This window comes from Xenia sp. Carnegie-2017, unplaced genomic scaffold (genome assembly GCF_021976095.1).
Source record: "Xenia sp. Carnegie-2017 unplaced genomic scaffold, XeniaSp_v1 HiC_scaffold_2, whole genome shotgun sequence".
In the NCBI taxonomy this organism is placed as follows: Eukaryota; Metazoa; Cnidaria; class Anthozoa; order Malacalcyonacea; family Xeniidae; genus Xenia; species Xenia sp. Carnegie-2017.
The window spans coordinates 6,689,490-6,717,061 of record NW_025813482.1 but is presented as its reverse complement, the minus strand read 5'-3'; the positions used below and the strand labels follow the sequence as shown (position 1 = coordinate 6,717,061).

The 27,572-nt window shown below is 33.0% G+C and overlaps 3 protein-coding genes across 9 annotated transcripts; 2 read left to right on the top strand and 1 right to left on the bottom strand.

Annotated features, from left to right (window-relative positions):
- The first annotated feature begins 1,717 nt into the window (after window positions 1–1,717).
- On the top strand, window positions 1,718–15,373 carry LOC124439880 (E3 ubiquitin-protein ligase Mdm2-like). Of its 5 annotated transcripts, XM_046990154.1 has the most exons (7): window positions 1,792–2,141; window positions 3,430–3,471; window positions 3,692–3,789; window positions 6,056–6,530; window positions 7,491–7,756; window positions 8,455–8,490; window positions 14,663–15,373. In XM_046990154.1, the coding sequence occupies exons 4-7, from the start codon at window positions 6,070–6,072 to the stop codon at window positions 14,938–14,940; spliced, it is 1,041 nt and encodes a 346-aa protein (XP_046846110.1). In that variant the 5' UTR covers window positions 1,792–2,141; window positions 3,430–3,471; window positions 3,692–3,789; window positions 6,056–6,069; the 3' UTR covers window positions 14,941–15,373. The 5 variants fall into 5 exon arrangements, with proteins under 5 accessions (XP_046846112.1, XP_046846110.1, XP_046846108.1 ...); XM_046990156.1 differs by lacking the exons at window positions 3,430–3,471; window positions 14,663–15,373 and adding an exon at window positions 10,246–11,012 and having other exon boundaries at window positions 1,718–2,141; XM_046990152.1 differs by lacking the exon at window positions 3,430–3,471 and having other exon boundaries at window positions 3,692–3,791; window positions 6,057–6,530.
- LOC124439882 (replication protein A 14 kDa subunit-like) lies at window positions 15,250–17,337 on the bottom strand. Its single transcript, XM_046990157.1, has 4 exons — window positions 17,049–17,337; window positions 16,375–16,449; window positions 16,032–16,131; window positions 15,250–15,618 (listed from the first exon to the last, which is right to left on the bottom strand). Exons 1-4 carry the CDS (start codon window positions 17,130–17,132, stop codon window positions 15,506–15,508), a joined length of 372 nt encoding a protein of 123 aa, XP_046846113.1. The 5' UTR covers window positions 17,133–17,337; the 3' UTR covers window positions 15,250–15,505.
- A 5,322-nt stretch (window positions 17,338–22,659) lies between these two features.
- LOC124440644 lies at window positions 22,660–26,904 on the top strand. Of its 3 annotated transcripts, none has more exons than XM_046991051.1 (4): window positions 22,660–22,944; window positions 23,599–23,644; window positions 25,164–25,272; window positions 26,552–26,904. In XM_046991051.1, the coding sequence occupies exons 1-4, from the start codon at window positions 22,792–22,794 to the stop codon at window positions 26,613–26,615; spliced, it is 372 nt and encodes a 123-aa protein (XP_046847007.1). In that variant the 5' UTR covers window positions 22,660–22,791; the 3' UTR covers window positions 26,616–26,904. The 3 variants fall into 3 exon arrangements, with proteins under 3 accessions (XP_046847007.1, XP_046847008.1, XP_046847006.1); XM_046991052.1 differs by having other exon boundaries at window positions 26,378–26,904; XM_046991050.1 differs by lacking the exon at window positions 26,552–26,904 and having other exon boundaries at window positions 25,164–25,557.
- The last annotated feature ends 668 nt before the right edge of the window (window positions 26,905–27,572 follow it).

Below are 27,572 nucleotides of genomic sequence, written 5' to 3'. Positions count from 1 at the left end.
CTAACAATGCAAAAAATTTTGATAAAGCATTTAAGAAGTCCTGCAACCGACTTAAAATCCTATCTAAACTACGGCATATTATGAACGCAGACACAGCTCTAAGGATATACAAAACAATAGTTCAACCTGTCATGAATTATGCTGGAATGCTTAAACTGCAACTAACAGGTACCCAGTTAAGTAGAATGGAATCAATTGAAAGGAGATTACAAAATATGATTCAAGTTTCGGGAAAGTTGGTACCCTCTACTTTAAAGAGCATACAAAAACGAGCTTGTAAAACAGTGAGGCAATGCCTGGACAAAAAAAATTTGCCAATTTTCATGATTACTTTGAAATAAATAACAAAAATTGTCATACAAGAAACATAGGATCTTTTATAAGAATTCCAAAAGTCAAATTAGATTTTGCTAGACAATCTTTTTACTTTAAAGGTGCAAAACTTTATAACAATATGCCCTTTGAAATAAGGAATGAGAAAAACTATAATAAATTTCTCAATCTATTAAATGAATTTTATAAATGATAACTTTCATATTCTTTTTATTTTTTATTCTCTTATTATCTATATTTACTTTTATATGTATGTACTTTAATAATCTTTTTACATATTTTATTGTTTATATTCATGTAAGTAGAGGTCACATTTTGATAACAGTGTTCTTGACACTGAAATGTTTTTAAAAATGTTTTAATAATAATAATAATAATAATAATAATAATAATAATAATAATAATAATAATAATAATAATAATAATAATAATATTGACTGTACGTATATAGAAAACACGATGATGTTCTTTAGAAATATGAATTGCAAGTCATTGAAAACAAGTATTTGACGATTGCACTTTGTAGAAAGCTATTTACCCACGTGGCGTCACCATTTGTCAAACTAAGTTATACAACTTCGTCATCAAAACGTATCAAGCACTTAAATCGGTAAAAGATCCAAGAAATATTAAAGTATGAGTGGATAGAAGAAAGAAGATGTTGGAGCTATGTGAGCAAAATTTCACATTTTTGTCCCCCAAAACTTGACTTTTCTTTATTACTTTCAAATAGTTTGTTGACCGAAAACTTTGTATATGAAATATACATTGATTTAGTTGTATAATAACTGGAGCGGTTATCTCAATCACCGCTTTAAACTGACGCCAAAAAAATGGAGGATTTGATCATGGGACAAAACTATAGGAGTTATCGTTCCAATTGATGTTACTGTTCACTGATTTATCCATGTTTTTTTTTGGCGTCATCACTCCAGTCCACTAAGCCGCTCCATTTATGGACCACTGTATACGTACTCTATAACTCAAGGGTTGGAGGCAATAATTGGCCACTGATATGAGGGCCAAATTTAGAAATACACATGGCAATACAATATATTTTATTGAATACATGTAAAAATGCTGGAAATTCTTCTGGAAATGAACTAAATGAAATGAACTATGGAAATCAATGAGGAAATGAGGTTAGCCATCGGCACTTCTGTCAAACTTGTACAACACTGGTTGTCTATATATGCCACAAGGTCAACATCTTCATCCGCCACAGGCCTTGTCGTTGGGTGAAACACAAAATATGTTTTTATCTTAAGTATACTAACTAATACTACTTTTTGCAATTTAAACTTTGTACTTTCGTTATTAACGCTTTACTTCGCATTTTTTGGCCCTTTGAGTTTTGCATGGTTTTTATGATGTTGTCATGTTTCCACTCGGTAACTAGCGTTAATATGATAAAAACAAAATTTATAGAATTGTGAGAAGTTCACCAAAAGTTCACAAAGTTTTAATGCTCATCAAAAGTTCATGAAACAAAGATCATAGTTTGTTTAAATGCGGAACTTTAACCTGATGACAATGCAATATATTTATGGATATATAATACAACTCAATGACCAGTAAGAATACCTTACTTAAGTCACATGATACATAAGTCGTGAAAATCTCTCAGGCGAGAGTCAACTGACAAGAGCCGTGGATCTTTAAAGCCTTATACTTGTATTTTATGTGAGAAATCATCCTTGTAAATATGCTTGAAGAAAACGTAATCAAAAGGTGGAATCGCAAAAAAGATAGAAAAATATTCACTCTTTTCTAAGTTGTGAGGACGGATTAAATCAGCATAAAAGAAGGTATGTATTTTAGTGTTGAATAAGTAAACTGTAAAGGCGTATAATGACACGAAAACCGGCAAACATTTTCTTAAATTTTGTTTAATATTATTAACGAAATAAAAGATACATTTGTACCCTTACAGGCTATACAAAAACTACACTAAAGTTGAATTTAAATTTAAATGTTTTCTCAGTATAAGGGGAAGTACCTCTGCATGCATCGTTGCAACGACATTCGCATATAATATAACGACATTGAACGATTTAGTCAACACTTGTGTCAATTTCCCTTGATGCAATGCGAGCACGAATGCAGTTGTATTCAAGTATTAAATGTCAACTTTGACCTCCATTTATTTGCTTAAACATTGTTATACATATATTTTCTACGTTTCATAGATGAGTTAGTTTTTGTCTCGTATACAATGCTTTGATGTAGTCATAAAAATAAATATGCTAAAGAACTTTCGTTAATTATTCGTTTACATGAATTATTCCTATGATTCAAGACATACATCCTTATTTTAATGCAGTTTCGTTTCAAAAAATTTCATAAATACAAAATTGATTCATCATTCATCTACTGATCAAGTTCCGGGCTCTATTTTTACTGTATGCAAATATGATTACATAGAAACTTTTGACTTTCAATTGGTTTAGAATATATTATGAAAGTATCGAGTCATGATGTGACATTGCTTTGTCAATTAAAAACCACTTTATTTACAAGTTAATAAAACTGCTTTGTATTAAGATTAAGACGTATCAAATGATCCAATTTTTGAGACATGCCTGAAAAATCAACACACATATGTCATTGATAAAGAATTACAGAATTCAAAAGACTTCAGAAACTTAGCATTTTTGATCAACAAGGATGTAAATACCTCAGTGCCCCTTTGGATATTTCTTGCGATTGAACAAACAACTGTTTCAAAATTCATAAACTTGAGAAAACACAGTCATCAATGATCTCGTGCATCTTATTGTATCTTAATTTATTGTGTTTCCTTTATATTATCATCAAAACCTTTGTGTTTGTTGCTTTATTTTGGGTTGTGAACCCTTTTAATAAGATTTTACAACAATTAAATTTGTTTTTCTTTTCATTTTTGAAAAAGGCATTGATAAATATTGATAATACCTTTAACTTACTAATTTTTGTATTGATTGTTCTATCAGCGAAATGTGATGATTTGACAAAGTGGTTCAAAACATAAAGATATCAACCTCAAACACATATATTTTTTGTGAATGCCTTTTTTAGATTATTTGATGATTTAAATTATTCATTCCTTTTTACTAGTTTCAATGAAAAAACTGACCATCCATAGAGTTTTCTTAGTCGGTAAAGTTTGCTCTCTCTTTTTTGTTTCTTTTATTGAGTTTCACCATAAAAAATGCTAATAATTACTTGCACTTCACATTAAATTGTGGTTATCATTTCATTTTCTTTTTGCTTATAAAAATTTAATTTGGCTTTGAACTGTGCAAACTATAGTGACGGAGTTATATATGAAGATAACCACCAGCTTCTGCTCAAAACACTCTGACTTTTTCTAATTTAGGTTAGGAACTTGTTAAAACAAGCTGTGGTACAAAGTTAATATCTCCGAAAGTTCGTAAAATTGCATAATGAAGCATACCATTTGTCAGAAACTATAAGGTACTTGTTGGAGAAAAAAGTCATATCTGTCATATTATATTGTACATAAAATTTCTGTTGAAATTTCTCATTTTTCATCAATAATAAGTTTATACAAGATGCTGTGTTTTTGTTGGAGTTTGGACATTTATTTAATTAGACGTTTACGAAAATCTCGCCACCCAAGTTTGTATTTTGATCTCAACTCTGGCTCTTGTAAAATATATAAAAACAAGACTCCGGCGCACAGGTCTTTATACATAGAGCAACGTAGAGCATGTTCATATTCTCTAATATTCACTTTTTTTGAAATATTCTTTTTGCTGATCTAGACCAAAACCAAATAAATAAATGTTGACTTTTAAATCCAGTTTTTATCTTGGATTAATTGCATTTCATTTGTTGTCGTAGCTTTCCATCGCTTTTTGTTGACTGCAACTTAAAGTGTAAAAGCTGTTGAACAGAGACTATTTATTTGTCATTATTATTAGCAACTACAACCTTTGTTGGGCAATTTCATGTTTAAATGCACTTGATGTTAATTTTGAAAGTTGATTTTAAGAAGAAAGCAAATACAATCCTTCAAAATTCAATTATTCCATTTTTTTGAAACGCGACTTTAGTATTATCTTGCTGGAATAATACTCGTAAATTTTTATTATTTTGAAATAATATTATATTTGTAGTTAGTGTTTCATAATGAATATTGTTATTGAGTTTAAATTGCCTTTTTTAATTCTTCTAATTGTGTTTAGTTACTAAAGCTAAGCAAAACAAATTTTTGTTAATATTAGAAATACTAATTGATCCAGACTATCAATCTTAAATATTCTGCATGTCAATGATTAAATTATTAGTGATTTAGAATTGCTTAGATGAAACAATACGTATGGATCAACAATTGCATTTTAGTTGCTGCATGTCTAATCTGGTATAATGTCCACTACATTCAAAATTTACTAATTATTGGAAACTGAGCAAACTCCTGAATACCACACTTACATGGTCGTATTTAGGGAACCTTAGTGAATCGTTCTTGTCGAAATTGAAAATATTTGAAATAAAAATTCATCACTCATTGAAACATTTATATTGATGGTTGACAAACATGGTAATATATCCTACATGGAATTGCCCTGTAGTCCAACATTAAATGTTAAAACACAAATTTACAGTTAACTTTAATTACACTATGCAAAATGAAGCTCACTGTTTTAAATTGACGTTCAAATAAAGTTCACAGTTTTAAATAGAAGTTCAAATGAAGTTTACCGTTTTAAATTGAAGTTCAAATGAAGTTCACCGTTTTAAATTGAAGTTCAAATGAAGTTCATTGTTTTAAATTGAAGTTCAAATGAAGTTCACCGTTTTAAATTGAAGTTCAAATGAAGTTCACCGTTTTAAATAGAAGTTCAAATGAAGTTCATTGTTTTAAATAGAAGTTCAAATGAAGTTCATTGTTTTAAATAGAAGTTCAAATGAAGTTCATTGTTTTAAATAGAAGTTCAAATGAAGTTCACCGTTTTAAATAGAAGTTCAAATGAAGTTCACCGTTTTAAATAGAAGTTCAAATGAAGTTCATTGTTTTAAATAGAAGTTCAAATGAAGTTCATTGTTTTAAATAGAAGTTCAAATGAAGTTCATTGTTTTAAATAGAAGTTCAAATGAAGTTCATTGTTTTAAATAGAAGTTCAAATGAAGTTCATTGTTTTAAATAGAAGTTCAAATGAAGTTCATTGTTTTAAATAGAAGTTCATTGTTTTAAATAGAAGTTCAAATGAAGTTCACCGTTTTAAATAGAAGTTCAAATGAAGCTGACCGTTTTAAATTGAAGTTCACCGTTTTAAATAGAAGTTCAAATGAAGTTCATTGTTTTAAATAGAAGTTCAAATGAAGTTCATTGTTTTAAATAGAAGTTCAAATGAAGTTCATTGTTTTAAATAGAAGTTCATTGTTTTAAATAGAAGTTCAAATGAAGTTCATTGTTTTAAATAGAAGTTCGAATGAAGTTCACCGTTTTAAATAGAAGTTCAAATGAAGCTGACCGTTTTAAATTGAAGTTCACCGTTTTAAATAGAAGCTCAAATGAAGTTCATTGTTTTAAATAGAAGTTCAAATGAAGTTCACCGTTTTAAATAGAAGTTCAAATGGAGTTCACTGTTTTAAATTGAAGTTCAAATGAAGTTCACCGTCAGAAACTGTAGAAAATGTGATTGGCTGTTTGCATCGATGACAGCTAACTTTGTATTATTTAGAGTACTGCACAAAATTTTGGGTTATCTTCTAGGTTTTCTCGTAGTTATGTCACGTCATCGCTTACATCCTGAATGTACAGGTCGTGTAGAAGCAGATGCTGTTTCGGTTGAAAGAGCAAGAACAAAAATTTGTGGAAGCTGTAGTAAACACTTTGTTCAAGGCGAACGCCCAGCTTATCAATGCCTTGCATGTGACTTCTACGTGTGCGTTAATTGTGAGCGTCCAATATATCATCCTGCACATCCTGAAAATGCTCTTTATCTTACGATCAAGAAATCGTCATGGAGGTGTGATGTATGCAGAAAGAGTAGTATTGATCTTAAAGACAAGCGTTTTTATAGTTGTGATGAAAGTTACTTTAAAATGTGCGTAGATTGCTCAAAGGAAATAAGGACAACTCTTCACCCACATCCTTTGCTCCATACAGATACTAGATACACATATCCACAAACCAATGGAGAATGGAACTGTGATATATGCCGAAATAACAATGGACCAGGACATTAGTAAGGCTTTAAATTTTCTCATGTTGAAGTTCTCATAATTGCACGACTTGTTGTCACATTTTATGTTTCCAACTTGCTTGTTTTACTTTTTTTTATGAAAGATTGAGCTGCCAATTTTTCTGTTCGCCTCATCAAAATTCAGCTTTTGCGCTATTCACTGTGTAGAAACATTTCAATGTTGTATCTGTAATGTGTTGTAGCTAATATGTCGTAAAATAATTACAGTATAAGGCAATTTAGTGATTGGTTGCGCCATATGCAAACCTTGGAAAGGTGCAAACCTCGGAAAGGTGCAAACCTCGGAAAGGTGCAAACCTCGGAAAGGTGCCATTCTCGGAAAGGTGCCATTCGCGGAAAGGTGCCATTCTCGGAAAGGTGCAAACCTCGGAAAGGTGCCATTCTCGGAAAGGTGCCACTCGAAAAGGTGCCATTGTCGAAAAGGTGCCATTGTCGGAAAGGTGCCAACCTCGGAAAGGTGCAAACCTTTGATTTCGATGTTGTGTTTGTACATATCTGCGCTTGAGTTCTCCCAAATTTTTCGAAACACAGTAAACACCTTTGATTTCTAATTTAATATGTCAGTTTCAGTTTAAATTAAGATTATTGAATATAGCATTTCTAATATTTTTCATTAATTTGAATTATCAAAAGTATCAAAGAAACTTTGCAAACGTCATTTTGCTGTATCACACACATGATGCAGCACAATTTCCTTTGTATATTTGAGAAAGATTGTGAAAAACTGTAATTAATATGTTTATAGATAAAGTTCCCTAAGACACAATAAACATTTCCTTAGTATGGTGTTATTATTTAAGCTTTAGAATAAAGCAGAATTACAGTGTGAATGTAACACAAGTGAAAAAATAATTGCCTTTCTCTTCCATGATATACGATGTGTATTTTGTAACATAAACTATATTTTCTTTATATTTATTTTTTGTCTCTTTATTCATTTAGTTATCCAGCGCACTGTGCATTATCATGTGAGTTTGATCTGTGCGATAACTGTTTGAAACCTTACAGATCAACTTTCCATCCGGCTCATGCCATGTATAAAGCAGATTCCAATGTTGTATATGCTAGTTTCAATGGTGGATGGCGATGTGATCGATGTTCTCAAAGTTTTAATCCGCATAATAATAACATTCCCTATCATTGCTCCATATGTGAGTTTGATCTTTGTGAAAGCTGTATGAAAACAACTGCCGATCCATCTAATGCAGGTAACGATTTCTCGACATGTAAGAAACGTAGCTATGTTGTTTTTATTTCAAATAATTAATTGATACATTAACGGAAATTTGCACATAGTGTATTCTATAGAAACTGAACAATTTAAGACACCAAAAAGATTACCATTGCAGTTAAAGCAGGAAAACGACGTACAAATAGTAGAATATCCAATGATCAAAAGTCCCCAGTTTTTGCTGGTCAAAAAAATCCACAAACAAGATCTTACTATTGTTGTTAGGGAGCTAACCAACGTAGACAAAGTAAATTCATTGCATGACTGTTTTTTAGCCCATGATTAGGTCAAAAATCGTATTAAACTAGTCAGATGTGAGCAAATCACCTCTTGCGTGGTGAAAAATTTTTGCAAAAAACCGCTGTCAGCGCTTATTTGACCGCTCGAGCCATATAATCATATACTGAGTGTGGACTGACAGGCATTTGATTACATTGACCAAACCTGCATCCCTACCTCTATCACGCAATATTTTTTATGATAACTTTGATCTATAGGATTATGTCATGGCAATAATATACATTTCTTTGTTTAGCTGGTTTTGACGTCAGTGTGGACTGACAGGCATTTGATTACACTGACCAACCCTGCATTCCTACTTTTATAACGCAATATTTTTTATGATAACTTTGATCTATAGGATCATGTCATGAAAATAATGTACATTTTGTTTAGCTGGTTTTGACGTCGCTAGACCCGAGGTTCAACCAGGTATGTTTGTAGTTAGCATTCTTAGGCGAGTCAATTGCGAGTCACTCGAGAGTGACGAGTTGCGATTGAGCGAGTGACTCGCGATGCAGTTGCGAGTCACTATCGAGTGTGAGAAGTTTGCGAGTGAATAAGTGACTCGCTGTTTGCGAGTGAATAAAATAACTCGCAAAAATTTCTTTTTCCAGTATTTGAAATTGACAAACATAATCTTAAGTGTAGTGACAAGTAAAATTCGTTCAACATTTTGAAGGCACGGTTTTATATCTTTTTATAAACCATGGGAGCAAAACGACTATTCATTTGAAGCAATATCTCGGGACCTAATGACGTTAAAATCTTCTGAATTTTTTTACAAAAGCATTTTAATAACTATAATAAAACATTTTACTGACAAGTGAATCGTAAAAGTTCTAGCCATTTTCATTGATTGCTATTAAATGTCTATGGCCTTTATCAATATCGTTTGGGTAACACATCGAAAACGTGAAGTCAATGAAGCTCTTTCAGAACCAAATTTAAAAGATTATACGCACACTCATCGCATAGCTACATTCCTTAAATATTTGACCTCAAACAATATTCGTTTTTGAATGTATTCTATCCTAAGATAATATATGTCAACAATCTAAGACTGTTAGAAGAAAATCTTTGAGAGTAACTTTGATTTTCTCACTAATTTCTCTATGGTCTCTACCGCTTTACGAATAACGTTTGTGCCATGAAAAATGTGAAGTTATTAAAATGCTTTTGTAAAAAAATTCAAAAGATTTTAACGTCATTAGGTCCCGAGATATTGCTTCAAATGAATAGTCGTTTTGCTCCCATGTTTCATAAAAAGATATAAAACCGTTGCCTTCAAAATGTTGAACGAATTTTACTTGTCACTACACTTAAGATTTTGTTTGTCAATTTCAAATACTGGAGAAAGAAATTTTTGCGAGTTATTTTATTCACTCGCAAACAGCGAGTCACTTATTCACTCGCAAACTTCTCACACTCGAGAGTGACTCGCAACTGCATCGCGAGTCACTCGCTCAATCGCCATTCGATACTCGCGAATCATGTCATGTTACTCGAGGTCGGTACTGTATATCAGCGCCAGGGAAATATATTTTTGGATAGTTAATCGATTTCAAGAACATTTGCAGTATATTTTATACGTCGAAAATGTTATCATCATAGACTTTTGTGGCCTAGAAACGACTTCTTCCCGGAAGTGATGTACAAAGGAGAAGTGATGTACAAAGGAGAAAACGAACTTTTTCTTTTAAACGTTTTCTTTTATTATAAGGTAAAGCATTCTCATCAAGCATAAATACCTATGAATCTTATTGTTTTGTCTTGCAGATTTTGACAAACTTTTGCTGTCAAACTTTGTCTAACAGTTTTTTTCTTTGTAGTAAAAGTTATATTTTCAATGCACGTGTTCTCCTTTTTACGTCTCATCCGGTGCAAGTCACTCTTCTAGGCCACAAAACCCATAAAGATGACATTTTCGTCCTATCAAATATATTGCAGATGTTGTTGAAATCGATTTAACTACCGAAAGAAGTTACTCTCTTGACCATGATATAGCAGATATACATACAAAAGCTGTCAAAAGTTGCTCTACTTTTTGAAATTGATGCTTGCAAAAAGAAAATATCACATTCGTTTTCCCTTTGAGAGCGGAAGTGTGCATGCATTTTCCCCTTTTGTCTTGCATTTTATTTCTAACATGTTCTTGTTGAAAAAATGGATGGTGTATAAATATAGGTTTGGTGAATTTTTTGATTCTAAGACATGAGAGAATCAAGTGGATATATATATACGTGGAGATACTCCAATAAACGCCTGAACAAAGTAAGCATAATTTTATGGAGCTAACAAGAAAGATAAATATTAAACGTATGATGCAAGTAAACATGGATGGTGCTAAATTACTGATGTGAACACGCATATTATACAGTGCCCTACTACTACTAAAGATGCACGTCTTGTCATTTGTTAAACCTACTTCAACACGCACACTGTCTTTCTTGCAAGACACTATCAACGATGAAATGAAGATGTGCCAGTGGCAAAAAAGCAACAGAAGTTTTTGTCGTAAAGAAACGTTTTTGAAACCATATTAAAGAACTGAGGAAAAAATTCTTAGCGTCATGAATTTAGGTTTACTGTGACGTTTTTACTAAGCCGAGCACCAAGGGGCAATTCCACGTGACTGACGTTACATTTGAAGGATTTGTTGATGCGAAAAACCTTTATTAATTCTTTGCTATAATATTTCACCCTTCCATTTTTATATGACATTTTACTTACTATACCCTGTATCTGTTGTCTACATCAAACTAATCTAAATTTAAGTTTTTCTACTGTCTTCGGCATTCAAGTGGCTGTGACTGATGTTACATAAAATGGACAAGACCTTTTAGCACCCAAATTTAATCAAATTTTGTCTGGAAACGTAAAAAGATTAAGTTTTCAAACATAGTTTATCAAATTCATAACATCTATTAATATAATAAATTTATATACAGAAACTCACTTTCTAAGACAAGGGGGGTGCAGCAATGAAAAACAATGTGACTGATGTTACGTGACTGACGTTACAAAACTGTCATTGTCAAATAATAAATTACAATGGTCACCAAAAGCATGATCAGTCTACCTCACTCACACTTTAAAAATTTTTTTTACATGATAAACACTGTTTCATCATTCAATATTGAGGTAGTTGAAATCTGAAAAATCATAGTGGTCTCGTGAGTTTACCAACTGTGGTGGATGTAATGCTCTCAGTACATTGTCACGAGTATAGAGAATTCTGTCCTCATATCTTGGCCACTTCCAATATTTACCAGCTTTAACCACGACCGATACTTCATAGCTATCACCAACAATTGCCTTTATCTCCCCAGGAAATAGCTCACCCTCATATTGGACAACACACCAACTTGACACCTCAAAGTAGCAAAATAGTTCCATGTGATTGTAATTCGGTGTTTGTCTTGCAGTTTATCTATAATTGCAGCGATGTATTTATTCTTAAATTGTGATGAAGGACCATCAGACCATATTGAGACAGTATTCACTGTTGTTGGAAGGCTATCAAGCAAATAGTCAATATATGCAACCACTGTATCCTTTCCATGATCCAAATTATCTGATGCAATGACTTTGGAATGTAGCTCTCCATTAAACCAAAGAGCTGCTGTGAAAAGGCTGACTTGGTCTTGCTTCCAATGAGCACTTTGAATCTCGTCTTGAAACATGCAGGAATAATTCTCGGAGAAGTCCACTTGCATCATAGCATGTGCCTTGTCAAAATTTTCACTTCCAACAGCTTCTCGTTCCATTTGATAGCTCTTCGCTTGACATTGCTTTATATAACAATGCTTTACGAATGCTGGTAGCTCAGAGCAGATATGATTAAACAGATCATCTGTGATGCCCTGAGGCCGCGGAACCGGGGGGCATTGGGGGCAAGTGCCCCCCCCCCACTTTTTGCAACAGGGAAAAATGTGCCCTTTTTCTGGATGAAAGTGCCCTTTTTCATGGTATAGAAATGCCCTTGTTTTAGGTAAAATTGGACTGAAGAAGTTTTTCTTAGATACAAGTAGCCCCGAGAGTAGAACAAAGTCTGTCGGCATCATGCGAAATCAGCTATAGCTTAGTTTTTGATCTTGATTACCCAGATGGATCAAAAATCGCTTTTGTCGATTCGGGTTGTCTTCGCAGGCGTCCGCCCAGTAACTTAAGCAATGAGAAGTCGCAATTTATGATCCACATGAGACTATAAATTCTACGGCAACGCATTGCTCCCGTCGTATTGTCTTTCAGGCCATTGGTCCTACAAAACTGTTGACAATTCATAATCATAATAATTGAAAATTTTGCGGTTTGAATCACTTCTAATCAAAATCATCATGCCTAGAGCTGCTAGGCGAAAACGAGAAAAGGAAAAAGACCTTGTAGAAACAGCTAAAAGGATGCGAAAACTGACAAGTTTTTTTAGTAGTGCTCCAGCAGAGAACGTTGTTGACCAAAACATCGACTCTAGGTCTAATTTGACACTGCCGTCAGCTACAGAAACTCCATCAACGTGTTTATCTCCTCATTCTCACGAATCTGACTCTACATCGTCTTCAGAGATACTAGTCGCGCCGCCGACCGAACCAGTTCACACACCTCAAAACCTAACGTATGCGTCTTTGCCAAGTTCCACGACTACCGCCCTATTGGTAGGACCTATGCAAATTGAGTCAACGGAATGTTTGCTAGGACTCGATTGTAAGCGTTTGTGCTGTACAGGCCGACAGCCTTACCATCCTACCCTAGAAGAAATAAAGCACACGTCTAGAAAGCAAACCAGTACAGGAGGATCGTCGAATGTACGAACTTGTCCGTCTTCTATATTTTTGAAATATACATGGGTCACATACTGCATGACAAAAGGCACCATTGCCTGTTACTTCTGTAAAAGAGCGATGCGTCAAGACCTTGTTACTTTCAGTCATAATGGTGAAAAGGCTTTTCTCCTAGGACAATTCAGCGACGTTTAATAGCTAAGGACGTTTAATAGCTAAGGACTTTGTTGTCAAAAACGAACGTAGGGTTAGATTTTTTGGGAAATTTTAATGAGATCGCATTACTTAATAAAATTGTTCATGTAGTCATCTTAGTTCAATTTGTTAGCACGCACGCCGAGCAGTAGAGAATACGCATCTACCAATATTTTGCAGACTTTGAAACTTAATCATGATTCATGAAACAATGCATATCTGTAATATACTAAAACAGGAAGCTGCAAACTCACATGCCCTTTTCGGTCAGTGCTCCCCCCCACTTTTAAGATACTTCCGCGGCCCCTGGTAGTGCCTTCCATGACCATCTTGCACAATTTATCATCGCCATCTTTCTTCCAAAAATGCCAGGTAACTGGCTCTACCTCTTCAAAGGAAAACATACTTCTGAGCATCTTTGCGTCTTTACAGGTGGGACATTCGTTGAACCAGCATTTTACCGAGTTCCCTTAAAACAAAGAAAAGAGCTAGTTGTAAGTTTGCACAATTTTCGTTGCTTTCACTTTTTAAGAGTTTTTATGAAAGGAACTGAAAAAGGTGATGTTTGGAAGTTGATAGAAGGCGTACGTATTGAAACAGCCAAAGATGAAGACAAGTTGTAATTGTATGACGAGCATAATGGGTGTGAAAGTTTTATTATGTTAAAATAAAGAGATTTGAAAAAAAACGTCAAGGTGAAAGGTCTTGATTGGCAAAGGTGGAAATCATAGGATAAAATTCCAAAAAAATATTTAAGAAACCACTGTCCAGTGAATAAGTGGTTGTAGATGACAAACTGTAACAGCATGATGGTGAGAAATCTGCATCAAAGATAAAGAGTTTGTCTATACTTGGAGTGCATGTTGGTTGATCATCATAGCTAACAGCTTTGCATTTCAAGTAGAGGCAATGTGAATGGCAATGTTTACAAAAATAATTACATTTGCATGTGTCAGGTTTTTTAAATATTTGTAGGATAAGCTAGAACTTGTTCAAACATTCCAAGAAAACTACATATCGCACGAAATGTATTATTATTGCTAGTTCTTTGAAAATTTGTCCACTTTTTTTACTTTCGGCTTCATACGAGTCTATTATCTTTTGTCAGTGCTGAGGTCACAACATTAGTGCGGTACAGGTAGTGAAGGACTTTATTTGCCCAACAAGTGGTTGTAGTCCTACTGCCAGGGTTGTAGCTAAAACTCTGATTGGGGTGTGTATATTCATATATTCAGTTGTGCCCAACTGATGTCTTTAGAAAGCCAAATTTCTATCACAAGGAGTCTGTCAAATTTATAAATATACCCCCACACACACAACATTAGTGTTCTGGCTATGGCCTGACTACAGAATTATTTTTGTTACAACTTTTTTTGAAATTTTTGTAAGTAATGTTTGAGAAAAACTCAATTCTTTTCTGACAAAAACTACAAATATTTCTTATTTTGGTAGTGGTGGTGAGCTACTGCATTTATGTGATGTAAAACAAAAAACTGAACATGATTCTTTTTTTATATTGTTTGTTTTTCATTAGCACAATTATTGTTTAAAATTTTTGTTTATAAAATTACATGTGCACAGCAGTACTTTTGTTTCTGTTATCAAAATAGCATTATTTTGTATTTTAGCAAATGTTGATAGAAGTGGGAAATACCTTTCTCACCTTGGGAACCCAATTACATCACCATCGGAAGAAACAGAAGATATTGGAAGAGCAGGTGCTCCAGATGGTTCTGGCGAGTGTGTCATATGCCTGGAAAGACCAAAGGATGCAACAATTGTACATGGAGACACTGGGCATGTGTGTTGTTGTATGACATGTGCACTTCATTTATATAGAACAAGATCCAGGTGTCCAATATGTAGGGAACCTATTGATCGGATTATTAAGCAGTATACAGTGTAATAGCCATCTAAATATAATTGATTGTTATATATATGTATATGATATATATGAAATGTTTGTGCCTTTCCATTCATTGAAAAAATCTTGCAATACCGATTAGTAATTGTCTTGACAAAAAGCCATGAATTAGTTTTCACGGAAGTTCAGTGATAATGCAAACGACTTAATCACCACACAAAACTGCACAATACTAATTTAGCATAAAACATGTTTCATGTTTCTTTTTTTCTGTTTTGTTCAAATTATACATTATGTTGCAGATTGGAGTCCACAACATAAACAGAAGAATATACAAGTATTATAGTATTATACTGTTTTGTAAAATAAACATGTTTGAATGAACAACCTTAACATATAATATAAACTGTTTACACATATTGTATAAAGAAAAAAGTCTTTAAAATAGATTCCCGACAGTTATCTATTGCAAAAACTGTTTAAATGTACTTTAACAATTCATGAAGTTTGTACAGAAAACAGCCACAATCCCTTCTTGTACAGATGTAATTTTATACACAATGTAAATTTTGCTAATCGAGAAACAAAGTAGGTCGAGAAAAATGTATCACTTGGTCGTTTGCAGATCACTTTCATCACAAGTTATAGGATTTCTATTTATGGTGAGTGATGTAAACTTTGGCATAAACTTAACAATTAGTAGATTGTAAGCTTCTGCATCTAAAAGAAAAAAAATATATTAAAATGGCAACAAAACTAAGCACTGTTTCTTTGAATATAAATTTTATGTCAGTTGCCTAATAGTGCTCCAAGAATGAAAAATGTCCCATAGTGCTTGCAACCTTGCACCAAGAAATTTTAGTAAAAATATACAGAAAATTGCACTGTTATATTTACAGTTCTGTAATTTAAAGTAAAAATACCAAAAAGGAATTGATATGGCAACTACTAACTGGATGTGAGAATGCCTGCTTTTAAAATGTAGTTATTGATGGAAAAATTTTTCAAGAAATATTTATCCACAAAATTTGCTGCCAGGAAGTGGAATGTTTCATTCAGGCTAGTGGTGGTGTGCAAATTATGGAACCAATGGTTTTCCCTAATGATTGATGATGAAAGCCAAACAAACATACCAAAATCGTCTTCATTAAATGCTATATATCTTTCAGCAACTATTGACAGATCTGGTTGCACTATTCCAATTACTTCAATGCAACCACGACTATCTTCATACTACAAAGCAGAGAGTTTGGTTGAAATGGTTAAGAATCTGATAATCAACAGTACAAATAAAGAGCTTAGTGATTTGGTCAGATTTTGATAAAGTGCTAATAAATGTATCTTTTGCTAGCAATGAAAGCCAAATAAATACTGTTAGTTCCACCCATAATACATAAGTAATTAAACTTAGAATAGATCAGTATTCTATACAAGAAACATGCTAGACAAAGAAATGTCAAATGCCAGAAAACCTACTTTGTCAGGAAGTGCTATGTTTACTGTTTTTTTATCACTTGATAGAAGCTGTAATTTATCACCCTTTGGATTGACCTGATAAAAGAATTAAAACATAATATTAATTGAAATTAAAAGCCATTGGTGAATTATTGGTGTTGTTAAGGAAAGTTATGCTGAAATACTAAAGACCCGTTCACATGATCCGATTTTGTTGGATCATAAAAAATGGATTGTGTGAACACATATAAAATGAGCCCCCGAAAGTCGTATCCGTCTATCTAAAAATCAAATGGAAATAGAACTTCCTCTATTTTCATAGAACAAGATCAAAAGAAGCCGACTAGTCAAATTACATAGATTTGAAAAAGGCTTGGAAACAAGAACAAAAATACAATAAATATATTGATAAATGTACTGAATACCACAAATGGCTGTTCACACAATTATAAATATCTATATGATTAAAAAACCGAAACAATCAGATCCGACAAATCGGACCACCCTTGTAAAAATATGAAAATCCGTCCATGCTGTTGAGAGGTACATTGTGTTCCATACACTTTGGACAAACAATAAAAATTTAGGCTGTGAGGAGGTCGTTTGTATGTCTGTGACATGTTTAAATATATAAAAATGAATAAAATATAAAGGGTGATTCGAACATTTCAAATGTTAAATGATTAACATCTTACTTCTTTTATTGTGCCAACAAAGCATACCATTCTACCAATATTTTCCGCTAGCATGGATGCATTAATTCTGTGTGTTTCATTCATCGCTAAAAATCAACCATGCAGCTGACAACATTCAATAAAATCCTGATCTCTTGGTAGAACTCTCTCTGGCCTCTAACCAGTTACCAGGCTTGACTTACTAGCATGAATTGCATTATTTTACCCTTGATTGTCACCATATTAAATTTATGCACTGCTTTTCCCGCCAATAGACCATTTACAAAGTATTTTGGTTCAATGAATTGAATCCATTGAGTTCTATAATAACTGGAGCGGCTATCTTTACTGGGGCGAGGTCGCCAAAAAAATGGCGGCCAACGGACGTATTTCCGCTGAAATGATCGCTTTGCAGAAAAATAATATTCTCGACCTCCCCCTGGTGTCTATAGTAAATTATAAAGAATTTTTCAAAAACAAACACGATATCACAGAATATGGATATCGTTAGTTCCATATTCTGTGACGATTCTTTTTTGGCATTTCTTTTATAATGCCAACACTTCAATCGTTCAATTGTTGGATGTCGTAGTTTCCACAAAAAGGAACATATCGCTTCTCACAGGTGAGGTAGTTGTTTGTTTTGTTAGTCCGTCAACGATTGAAAAGCAATTATACATGCACTTGAAAAGCCATAAAATACATATTAAAGATCGTATTTTTTAAGACTGACTTGAACGCCAAATATACTGATGTTTTCCTGTTTTTGTCTATAAATTTCTGCATACTTTTCTGTCATTTGTTAATGCATGAAATCGTAAATTTACCTATTTGCAAAATAGTTTCCCTAAAGCAAAAAAGACCCTGCACACATTTTGCTCTGTGAAAAGTATCAAGAAGAAATGATCAGCCCCAACAGTACCCATGATTTGGAGCAGAGCTTGTTATGTTGTATTTGCTGACAACATGCAGGGAAGACCAAGAAGTAAAGATGACTGGAAGATGTTATTGATCAGGCAGAGTCTTAAAAATGATAATGCTGTAAAGATAATTGATTTATTGTCTGCCTTATCCAGAGTTATTTAATTTGATCATGGTCAAATTCTATGGATGGAGACAATGGATTCACTAATGATGCCTTGAATGCTTTGAAGTTGAAGTTCATGAACCAAAAAAAGATGGCAAGAAGGTTGTGTGTTTTGATGCTTAATTAAATGTCAATTCACAACATATAAAATGGAAAGGCCATAAAGTTTGTGTCTATGTAAACATTTGTACTGAGATTGATGATGACTTGATGCAGATGTGAAGCATTAAACTGAATAAGCCATTGGGTTTTATAAAACATAATGTTTAAATCATGGCATATCTTTATCAAAATATTTTAGTTGAGTGTTGTTTAAATGTTACTAATATCTAATGCACTATACTGAAGCATTAAAGATTCAGTGATGAAACCTTTAAATTTACTGTACTGTATATTTCTTATATATTTCTTATATTTCTTTAAGAAACAGTTTGAGCTTATTTACCTATTAGAGTACAGAATGGGGATTTATCATATGCATCATTGCTGCTTTTTTAAATAAATGTTTTTCACTTTTCAAAGCTTTTCTACAAATATTTTGCTTCTTATTTCTTTTCATGAGATTGATGATATAGAGGTAATATAATCCAATAACTTTATAATTTCTAGAAAGCTGTTAAGCTTCTAGCATAAAAGTACACTATAGGTATTTAATTCATTTGGTTTTATTGCCTTGCTATGACATATCTACTTGCACTTCATCATTCTTGTATGAACAAAACACCAGATGTGGATACTCAGAGAACAAAATGCACTACCAACTGCTTATGAAATTTATTATTGAAGTGAAAACTGTTTTAATCATTCAAATTGTGCACTTATATTGAAAATATAGGAAAAACAAAACAAAGTGAAAAATAAGGGTAGAAGTATTAAAACTAAAATGAATTATAAACACCATTGGAAGCATAAGTGTTTTGATGATTATTTGCATTTTGCCCAATTTATATATCAATACAACAAAATCAAAATGTGCTACAACTTTACAAGTATTTGATGCAGTTGCACTTCAGAACATCACAAAAGGTTACTTAAAGTAATTTCTATACAATATTGTTTGTTTTCATTTACCAAACCTATGCAGACTTGAGTCTTTTGAAATTTAATATGAAACTCAATTACAGAAAATACGTAAATATCCAGAGATTTAATATTTACTTTTTAAAGAAACAAGTAAAAGAAGCAAAATAGCAATGATAAAAATAAGCTAACTTCTCTCTCGTGAACCACTGTGGAGATGAACTATGATATACTTTTTTGTATAGACTAAAGAGTTTAATCGATCAAACAAGTTTGACGCTGGTAAGAAAACGACGCATATCTGCATTCATAGATGTGTAGCCGACATATAGCTCTTTCATCGATAGTTATAAATACATCCTCGTAGGAGCCGATAACTGGAAAGCTATGTTGACTCGCTGTTACGAATTGTAGGTTTTTATCGTGATTTTCATCAAAAAATTGCTTGCCGAATCCCAAATACACACATACATTTTCTTCACTCTTTCCTCAGGAGGGAGTGGGAAATTGTGAAATTTTCGGAAAAGCGGTCAATTTCGGTAAATCTCAGCGGCAACGGACGAAATCCGCCATTTTTTTGGCGTCACCAGATATCTAAGGCCGCGCTTGAGATAGCCGCTCCAGTTATTATAGAACTCAATGATTGAATCCCATTGAATCCATTGATCAAATCCACTGACCTGTATAGTAATTACCTGGACGGGAAATCATCATCCAAATTATTATATTTTATTGACGCGCGGCCGGTTATCAAAAACATGGCTGATTTTGATAACATGGATGATTTTGACTCTGAAGATGACTACCGCTAAGGTTGTCGAAACGTCAGTCAACAACAACAAAAACAGTCCTTCTCAGGACTATACCAACCTGGACGATCTGCATTTAAAAACATGTTGGGATGAAAATGTTAGCGGAAGAGCTCGGGCTCTCGCCCACCCGGATTTTCATCAAAACAAAATTCATCTATATATTATATCTATATACGATGACAGAAAATTTCAAAGCTTTTTTTTCCTAACAAAAACTTTTTAAAATTTCATCGATGAAATGTGCGGCAAACTTGTGTAGTATACGAATGCCGAAGTATTACAAGAAAAGAAATTATTTCATGACACGGGTGAGCAACATGATATTGTTGGTCATTCAAAGAGACGGGTTTAATTGTTGTTTGTCAATACTTGTATTGTGTTGGCATTTGGCATGAATTTTGTTAATATTTTTTACTACCTATTTGTATTTTAAACAGTGTTTTCCCAATAATTTTTAAGCAACCAATTTTTTTCAAGCTATACACGTCTTGCAATCAAGAGAACACACAGTCACCTATAATTAATTAGGATTTGTTTATATTTTTCTGAAAATATGATGGATTATTTAAGAATAGAGTTGTGTTGAAATTGAACGATATTTGTGTTGAAAACACTGTGATAAATGAAGTATGTTGTGTGGCTTAGGCTGCCTCCAAATTGTTCATGTCATGTAAATATTTTGGTGTTTACTTTTGGTAAAAAAGACATTTCTAAAGAAATGAATAATGCTAATGGTGAAAAATTTACCTAGTATAAACGAATATGTAGGCTGGCTATGCCACTGTTCTAAAGAGGTTAATACACAAAAACCAAGATAAGAACTGCTCTGAGCCAAGATTTGTTTCCTTTTACAAATTTTTATTGTAGACAAGCTTATGATTTTGTGCATGAAAAGTTTAATTTAGCATTGCCTCATCAGATAACAATCCACACTTGGTATATTCTTCAGTCATCCAGGATTCACATAGAATGCTTTAGTTGCAATGAAGTTAAAGACAAACAAAAAGAGGGAGAAGAGCCGGGAGTGCATTGGAGAGCTAGAAGTAAAATAAAATCGATAACCAAAATCAATTTGAAACATCTTGACACTGTTTAAATGTTTTATTTCATTGCAGCAATACACAGTGTTATGACCGAGAAGCAAATTTTAAAAGTTGTAATTTCAATAAAGAATAATTTTGATTCATGTAGTTCTACTCTGCAGCTTTTCAAGGATTGTACTGAATAGTTTACTATCCTATTGCAAATATCTTGGTCAAAAAGTTTCCAGCTGAAAACAGCATTATATCATGATTTAAGTTGAATCCGTTTTCGGTTCAAGCCTCCCGATACTCCGAGATAGTTAAGTACTAGAGCGTCTCATGTTAATTAAGGGAACCAAATAATCCTGTCAGTCATGAAGCCATGGATGGTTTGCTCGTGTTACGCGAGAAACCGTAAATGAGAGAGTTAAATCAGAAAGATATAAACCAATAAAAATTGTATTATATTATTGACCGCATGGTAGGCAAGAGTACATTTAATGTGTTATTACAAGTAGACAGTAAAAACTCTCAATACTGACTTTACAGTCCCAGAGCTAAGAAATGCTTTATGATGCTGTTTTAGCATCTCAAATGATTTTCGTATTAAAATATGTACGTTTGTGTAATGTGATGGCCAAGAAATGTACTGAACTGAGAGTAGAGACCATTATGGAAGAGTATGTATCAATTTGATAACCACAAAATGACCTTGGAATAGACTGACACGCAAATATTATAATTATACAACTTTAAATATTTCGGCTTCATAGATACTGGACCACAACGTCCACAAGATTTTTGGACGAATTATAAATTTTACTAAGACAAATCAACTAATGAACTACCAGAGAAGTTTTGCTTTGACATGTTAAACTTATTCGATCATCACTCCGTTGACTCTGTTCATTTACAGAAGAAAATTTCGTTCGATTTATCCATGAACAAAGATTTTACTCATGTATCATTCAAGTTTGTTTGTGTATAAAAGTGATTCCTTGCTTAAAACAGCTGAGTAACATGAATCCAGATAAAATGAAATAATATAGTTACACACAAACACTGGGAGACTGAGAGATACATATATAACACCATATAATTGTTGGTGTTAATGGATGTGTTGATCTTGTGCTGGTTGGCAACAAACTGAACAAAATACAGAAAACATCCTTAAGCTCCAGTTAGCATGATTTAATTGGTTAAGAGTTCTAGCTTTCATGTCAACTGCAACATATACATTTAAAGATGAATAATTTAAATAAAGCAATTGCTTTGCTACCGCTTGTCTTTAGCGTGCACATTTTGTACAATGCACTTTGGAATACTACTCGTCAATTATTCCCAATTTAATATTAGCATACTATACATACATACATTGTTGCTTCTAGTTGAATGTTCTTCTATAAATTGACTTAGTTATATGAGAATTTAAAAATAAAAGGTGATACAATTACTTTGTCTATGTTAAGTGACAAAATATACAAGATTTTGCAGTTTGTTGCTCATCCTATCAATTGTATGTTTCAAAAATTACTGTGCATTATCCATTCGGTATTGTGTCGCTTATAACAGATGATAAATGATTGAAAACACCCAATAAAATTTGCAAATGGCACTTTTCGCCTACTCAGTGGCGTGGTGGCAGGGGGGTCAAGGGAATTCTAGACATTTCAATGATTCTGCACGTATATGGAATATTTGGGGTCTGGTTACGAAGATAGTCAAAGTGAAACTGCGACAGCTCTTTGAAAATCATTCAAAAATGCGTAGCAATTAATGTCAGCAAGTCAAATAGTCTTTATCTTGTGTACCAGTTGTTAGCAATGAATTCTTTTTTCAATATTTTTGGAAACAAGGCTCCTAAGAACTGTAAAGTTGATTTAGAGAATGAAACGGATGTAGTTGATGAAAATGGCTTTGTTTGGGTTAATGATGAAACAGAGTACGTTGGTTGTCGGAGTGAAAGATCTACTGTGGTATGTATTTTCCTTATAATGTATTTTATTACTCAAAGTCAGGTAGTATGCTCTGGCTTTCCTAGTTTCTTCATTCTTCTTTCATAAACACTAATTTGCCATGAAACTCTGCTGGCTGTATAATCAAAAATGTTTTTTAAATTTTTATTGAAACATTTGAACATGGCACTATAAATTTTTAAATGAATTTTGCAACAGCATACAGTTTTCACTGTATGGCTTATTGTTGCTATTTAATTCTTTGGAAACTATAACTGCAAGGTCTGGGTGATTTTACACAGTTGATTTGTTATGAAAGTGAAGAATAAGATGTTTTGTTGTGTTTGATGGAATGAATGAAAAATTCTTGGCAGTTTGGAAATTTCCCCTACATACAAATGAAAAATTTTTCCACAAAGAATTTTTTAATGTTTACTATTATTTAAGCAAAAGAATAGTTCTTTTTTTGGGATTAGGTAAATATGTTTTAAGTACCTATCATACATTTTTGTAGATCATAGTTGCCTTAGCAATGGTTGTTAGTAAGATTTTTTATTTTAAATGGATATTTATATTAGGCAGTTCACTTTTCATTTCATCTTAAATTGATGGTTTTTCAAAATGTGTTTACTTCATGTTCACCGTATATTTTTTCTGTACATACTTTTTCTTAAGAGTGAAAAAATATCCAAAGAAAGAGTTGAAAATTTTCAAAAAGAAGGTATGAATTGCCAATATACTAGAATACTTATTATTTTAGTCAGTGGCATTGCTAGACATGAACTTGGGGGGGGGGGAACTTTGATACTTTTGAATGCTAAAGGCATGAGCCTTTCTAGGGGGCTCAGGGGGGCATCCTCCCTTAGGAATGACGATACTTCATGTTTGTATTAAACTAAGTATAGGATATTGCATCACAGTATTAGTCATGTGATTTGGTAAACCCTTAGGGATTGCATGTAATTATTATATCTTCCTATTCTATGTTGTTCTTCTCCATGCTGCATGGTTTTGGACAATACTTATTATGTAGTTTCCTTGATTGAATACATCATATTTTATTCAACCTCAGTTGAATAATAAATTAACATGCTCTCCCTGGAAAATTTTAAAATCTAAAGTCCCTCAATAGCCAATTCCAGTGTTTCTGTGGTGTGGTTTTGCATATTTCTGAAAGTTATTTGTTACAGAAAAAACATGATTTTTAATGTTTACTTAAACGTAGCTACTGCCATCAGCCAATATGCTTGGATTTGATTTCTAACTTTGTTAGTAAGAAAATTTCACTTTAATAAGGATGACTTTCGAAGCAATTAGAGCATTACTGAAGTAAATTTAGTATCTCAAATAGTAATACTTTTATCAGAATCGTAATGACATCTATAACACTTGGTATTGTAATGCTAAATTCATTATAACTTTTCCATTATGTCAGAAATCGACTGACTTAAACATAGAACTTTGTAGCCTTTTTTGGTTCATAAGCAATTATAACACTTTATTTTGTGAAAATATTTTCATTGACACAACAAAGCATATTAATACACAAGTAAATACTCGAATGAAAGTGTCAAAGTAAGCTTAGTAACCCCATTACTGTAGACATTTATTTCTGCTGTTAAACTTAGAAAATTAGAAGAAGAAGATTATGTAAACAGATTGGTATTAACATAGGTAATCATTCATCTAGGTTCATATCCCCCCCCCCACTGTTCTGATTTCTACCATGATTTTGCCTTTCTGTGAGGGCACTACCTCTGCTCATTGGGGGCTGAGTCTCCTTGCACCCTTGTCTTCACCAATGATTTTAGGTATGTAAGATTGAGTATGAAATTGGCAAAATGTGAGTGTTGTTTTGTAGAATTCAGCTATTTTTTGTCATGTGTGCACCAAGAAATGGCAGTTTTCACCATGAAATATTAATATACCAAGCAATTAAGCAATGAATTGGTGATTTATGTTAAGTGGAGCACACTCCCAAAAGATTTATCCCAGTCATGGTACCATAGGACTAGAGTAACAGAATTTATCAAAAATGTCTGACTGGCAGTGCTACACCCACTATAATCTAATCCAAACTAGAACATCCCTCTTAAATAATCACCCTGGATTGATTCCTGGCTACTGTGTTATCACTGATGCTTTAAATATAATATGCATGATGTTATGGTTCACAATCATTATTTGTGTTCTAGTGTTAATACTCGTACTTCATTGTAATTATCTTAAACATGTTTTAGTTCCATCCAACAGAAGTGAAGACTTAAGTTGTAATAATCAAGATGCTGGACTTTTAAGACCTGCACAACTGTCATTATCAAATGTTAATGATATTCCAATGACACTTTCATATCCTTTTAAAACAATTCATATGTCCGCAAATCACCACAAGTACCTTAATCTTGATTTATATCAGTATGATTTCAAGACAGAATTATCCATTCTCAATGATAAATTAAGTTAGTTTTTGCAAGCTGTTGATAATGTTGGGTGCAGGCAGGAGTCTTGGGGCGAATTTTAAAAATTTAATATTGCGACCATTGATTGCTACCAAAGTATTTTGGAAGCTGGCTGTAGACTGTCAGTCCCTCTGTTCGACAGTTCTTGTTATATAAATTTATTGTATTGGTGAAATTTGTAGTTTTACTGGTTTTGTTGCACACGAGTAATAGCTGGTTAGCACTATTTTCCACCCAGCAAACCACCCTTTACTTTGAAATATAATATTTTACACAATATAATATTTTACACAATATAATATTTTATATAATATTTTACACAATCGTCGAAAAACGACATATTTTCCAGCCTGGATTATAAGTTTATAACTTAAGGTGGTTGCATGAAAATTTATACTGCAACATTTATCTGTAAATATTTTCATATGTTGATATTAAAAACTGTATTATAAAAAGATAAAATTACTCGCCATCTCAAAACGACCTAGCACCAGTGCATGCATGGTTTCCTTTTAGCTTTTGGTTCTTTCCCATTAGCCGCCATCTTTAATTTATTTCCGATTGTGTAAAGTAAAGGGCGGTTTGCTGGGTGGAAAATAGTGCTAACCGTAATAGCTCTGCCACTGTATTATCTTGTTTATCTAGTGTTACAAAAAAAATGATTTTTCTCACACGTGAAAACACTCAAGACAAAATATTTTAAAGAAAACCAAGACTAGTTTTCCGCTTAATGATGTTAGAAACAACCACTCTAAAGGGTGGAAACATTTTCTAAAAAGTTTCGATTGTGAAAATAACGTAGAAATAATAAAACAAAACCCAATAAACGGCAAAAGTACCTGAAGTGTTTCTCACGAAGAGCAAAAGCAGGCAAAAAAATTCTCGTTTGATTCTTTGTTCAGTTTGTACGAGAAAATGCTATTTTTGACAATAGATGTCCTTCCTCCATCTCTCTATACCTGCCAAAAGTCCAAAACCTTTCTTGATGAGTCCACAGATATAGTCAGACCAGCTGACGCTTACATATATAGCGTAGCTGGATCAGTCACTTGAATTCAAACACCGAACAATTTCAGTATTGTATTTTATCACAGTTTTAAATTGTAATTTAAAGAAATATTATTATATTTTTCTGGTTGTGTAAGTTATTTTCTTTAATTACAACTTAACTTGTCATTTGTCAATAGTTATCACACTTCACATGTGAAGAGTATTAGTTCATTTAGTTTTTGAAGTATTCAAATAATTATTGTAGTCACTAATAATTAAATACTAGTAAATACAATAATTCAATTTGTTATTTTAGTAATAAAAGTTTTTCGTGTTTCCACTGGCTTATGAAAACCTCAGAAGTTTGTGAGAACTCTCGAGCTGGTGCAACCCTCAATCTTTGGTCTCGGGCTTGCGCTGATCTGCTCTCGAGTTCTCCCAAAGGTGTCCTCGGAGAAGCCTGTGCAAACACAGTTAATACTGAACAGTTTTTATTATAATTAACGATTGACAATAAACAATTGACATGTAAGTCATTGTTTAGAGGTTTTTCCTGTATAAATTGGATGACGAACAAAACGGATCGTATTTCACAGAACAGAATGTTTTTCTTTCAAATAGGTTCCAGCGCTAAAATACAATATTTTAATTTCTGATGTCTACTTTCTACGAGGGTAGAACGTGTTACGTAAAGCTCTGTTGTACGCCTTTTATCTTAATTGCTCAACACAGCTGTGATGTCATTATTGTATCACTTCAAGTGTACCCCAAACACGACCATTAATATCCGAATTTCCAAACTTTGGCCCAGCTAGCCCGTGAGTTTTAATTCTGATGTATAAATTTTAGCACATTATCGTCATTTTTTTAATATCATTCATTTTTGCAGTAAGTAAACACAAAAAATTTGCATAGCATTAGCCGGACTCCTGCTGACTACGACAAGACGAGTGTGCGAAACAAGACCAGTACAATACCTCTGACACTGTCGTGAAAATGAAAATACTCGTGAAAATGAGTCCTTTTTTTGAACTTTGAAAACGCTGATGTATGAGATAAATTGAGTTAATTGCTATAAATTTTAACAACTTTTTAAATTGTGGCGTCTATCTCAAGTTCATCTTTAGCAACATGACGCTTTGGCCTTGGCAAACTCATCAATGAAATTGTTTCCTGCGAAAGCGTGCCTGAGTAATTTTT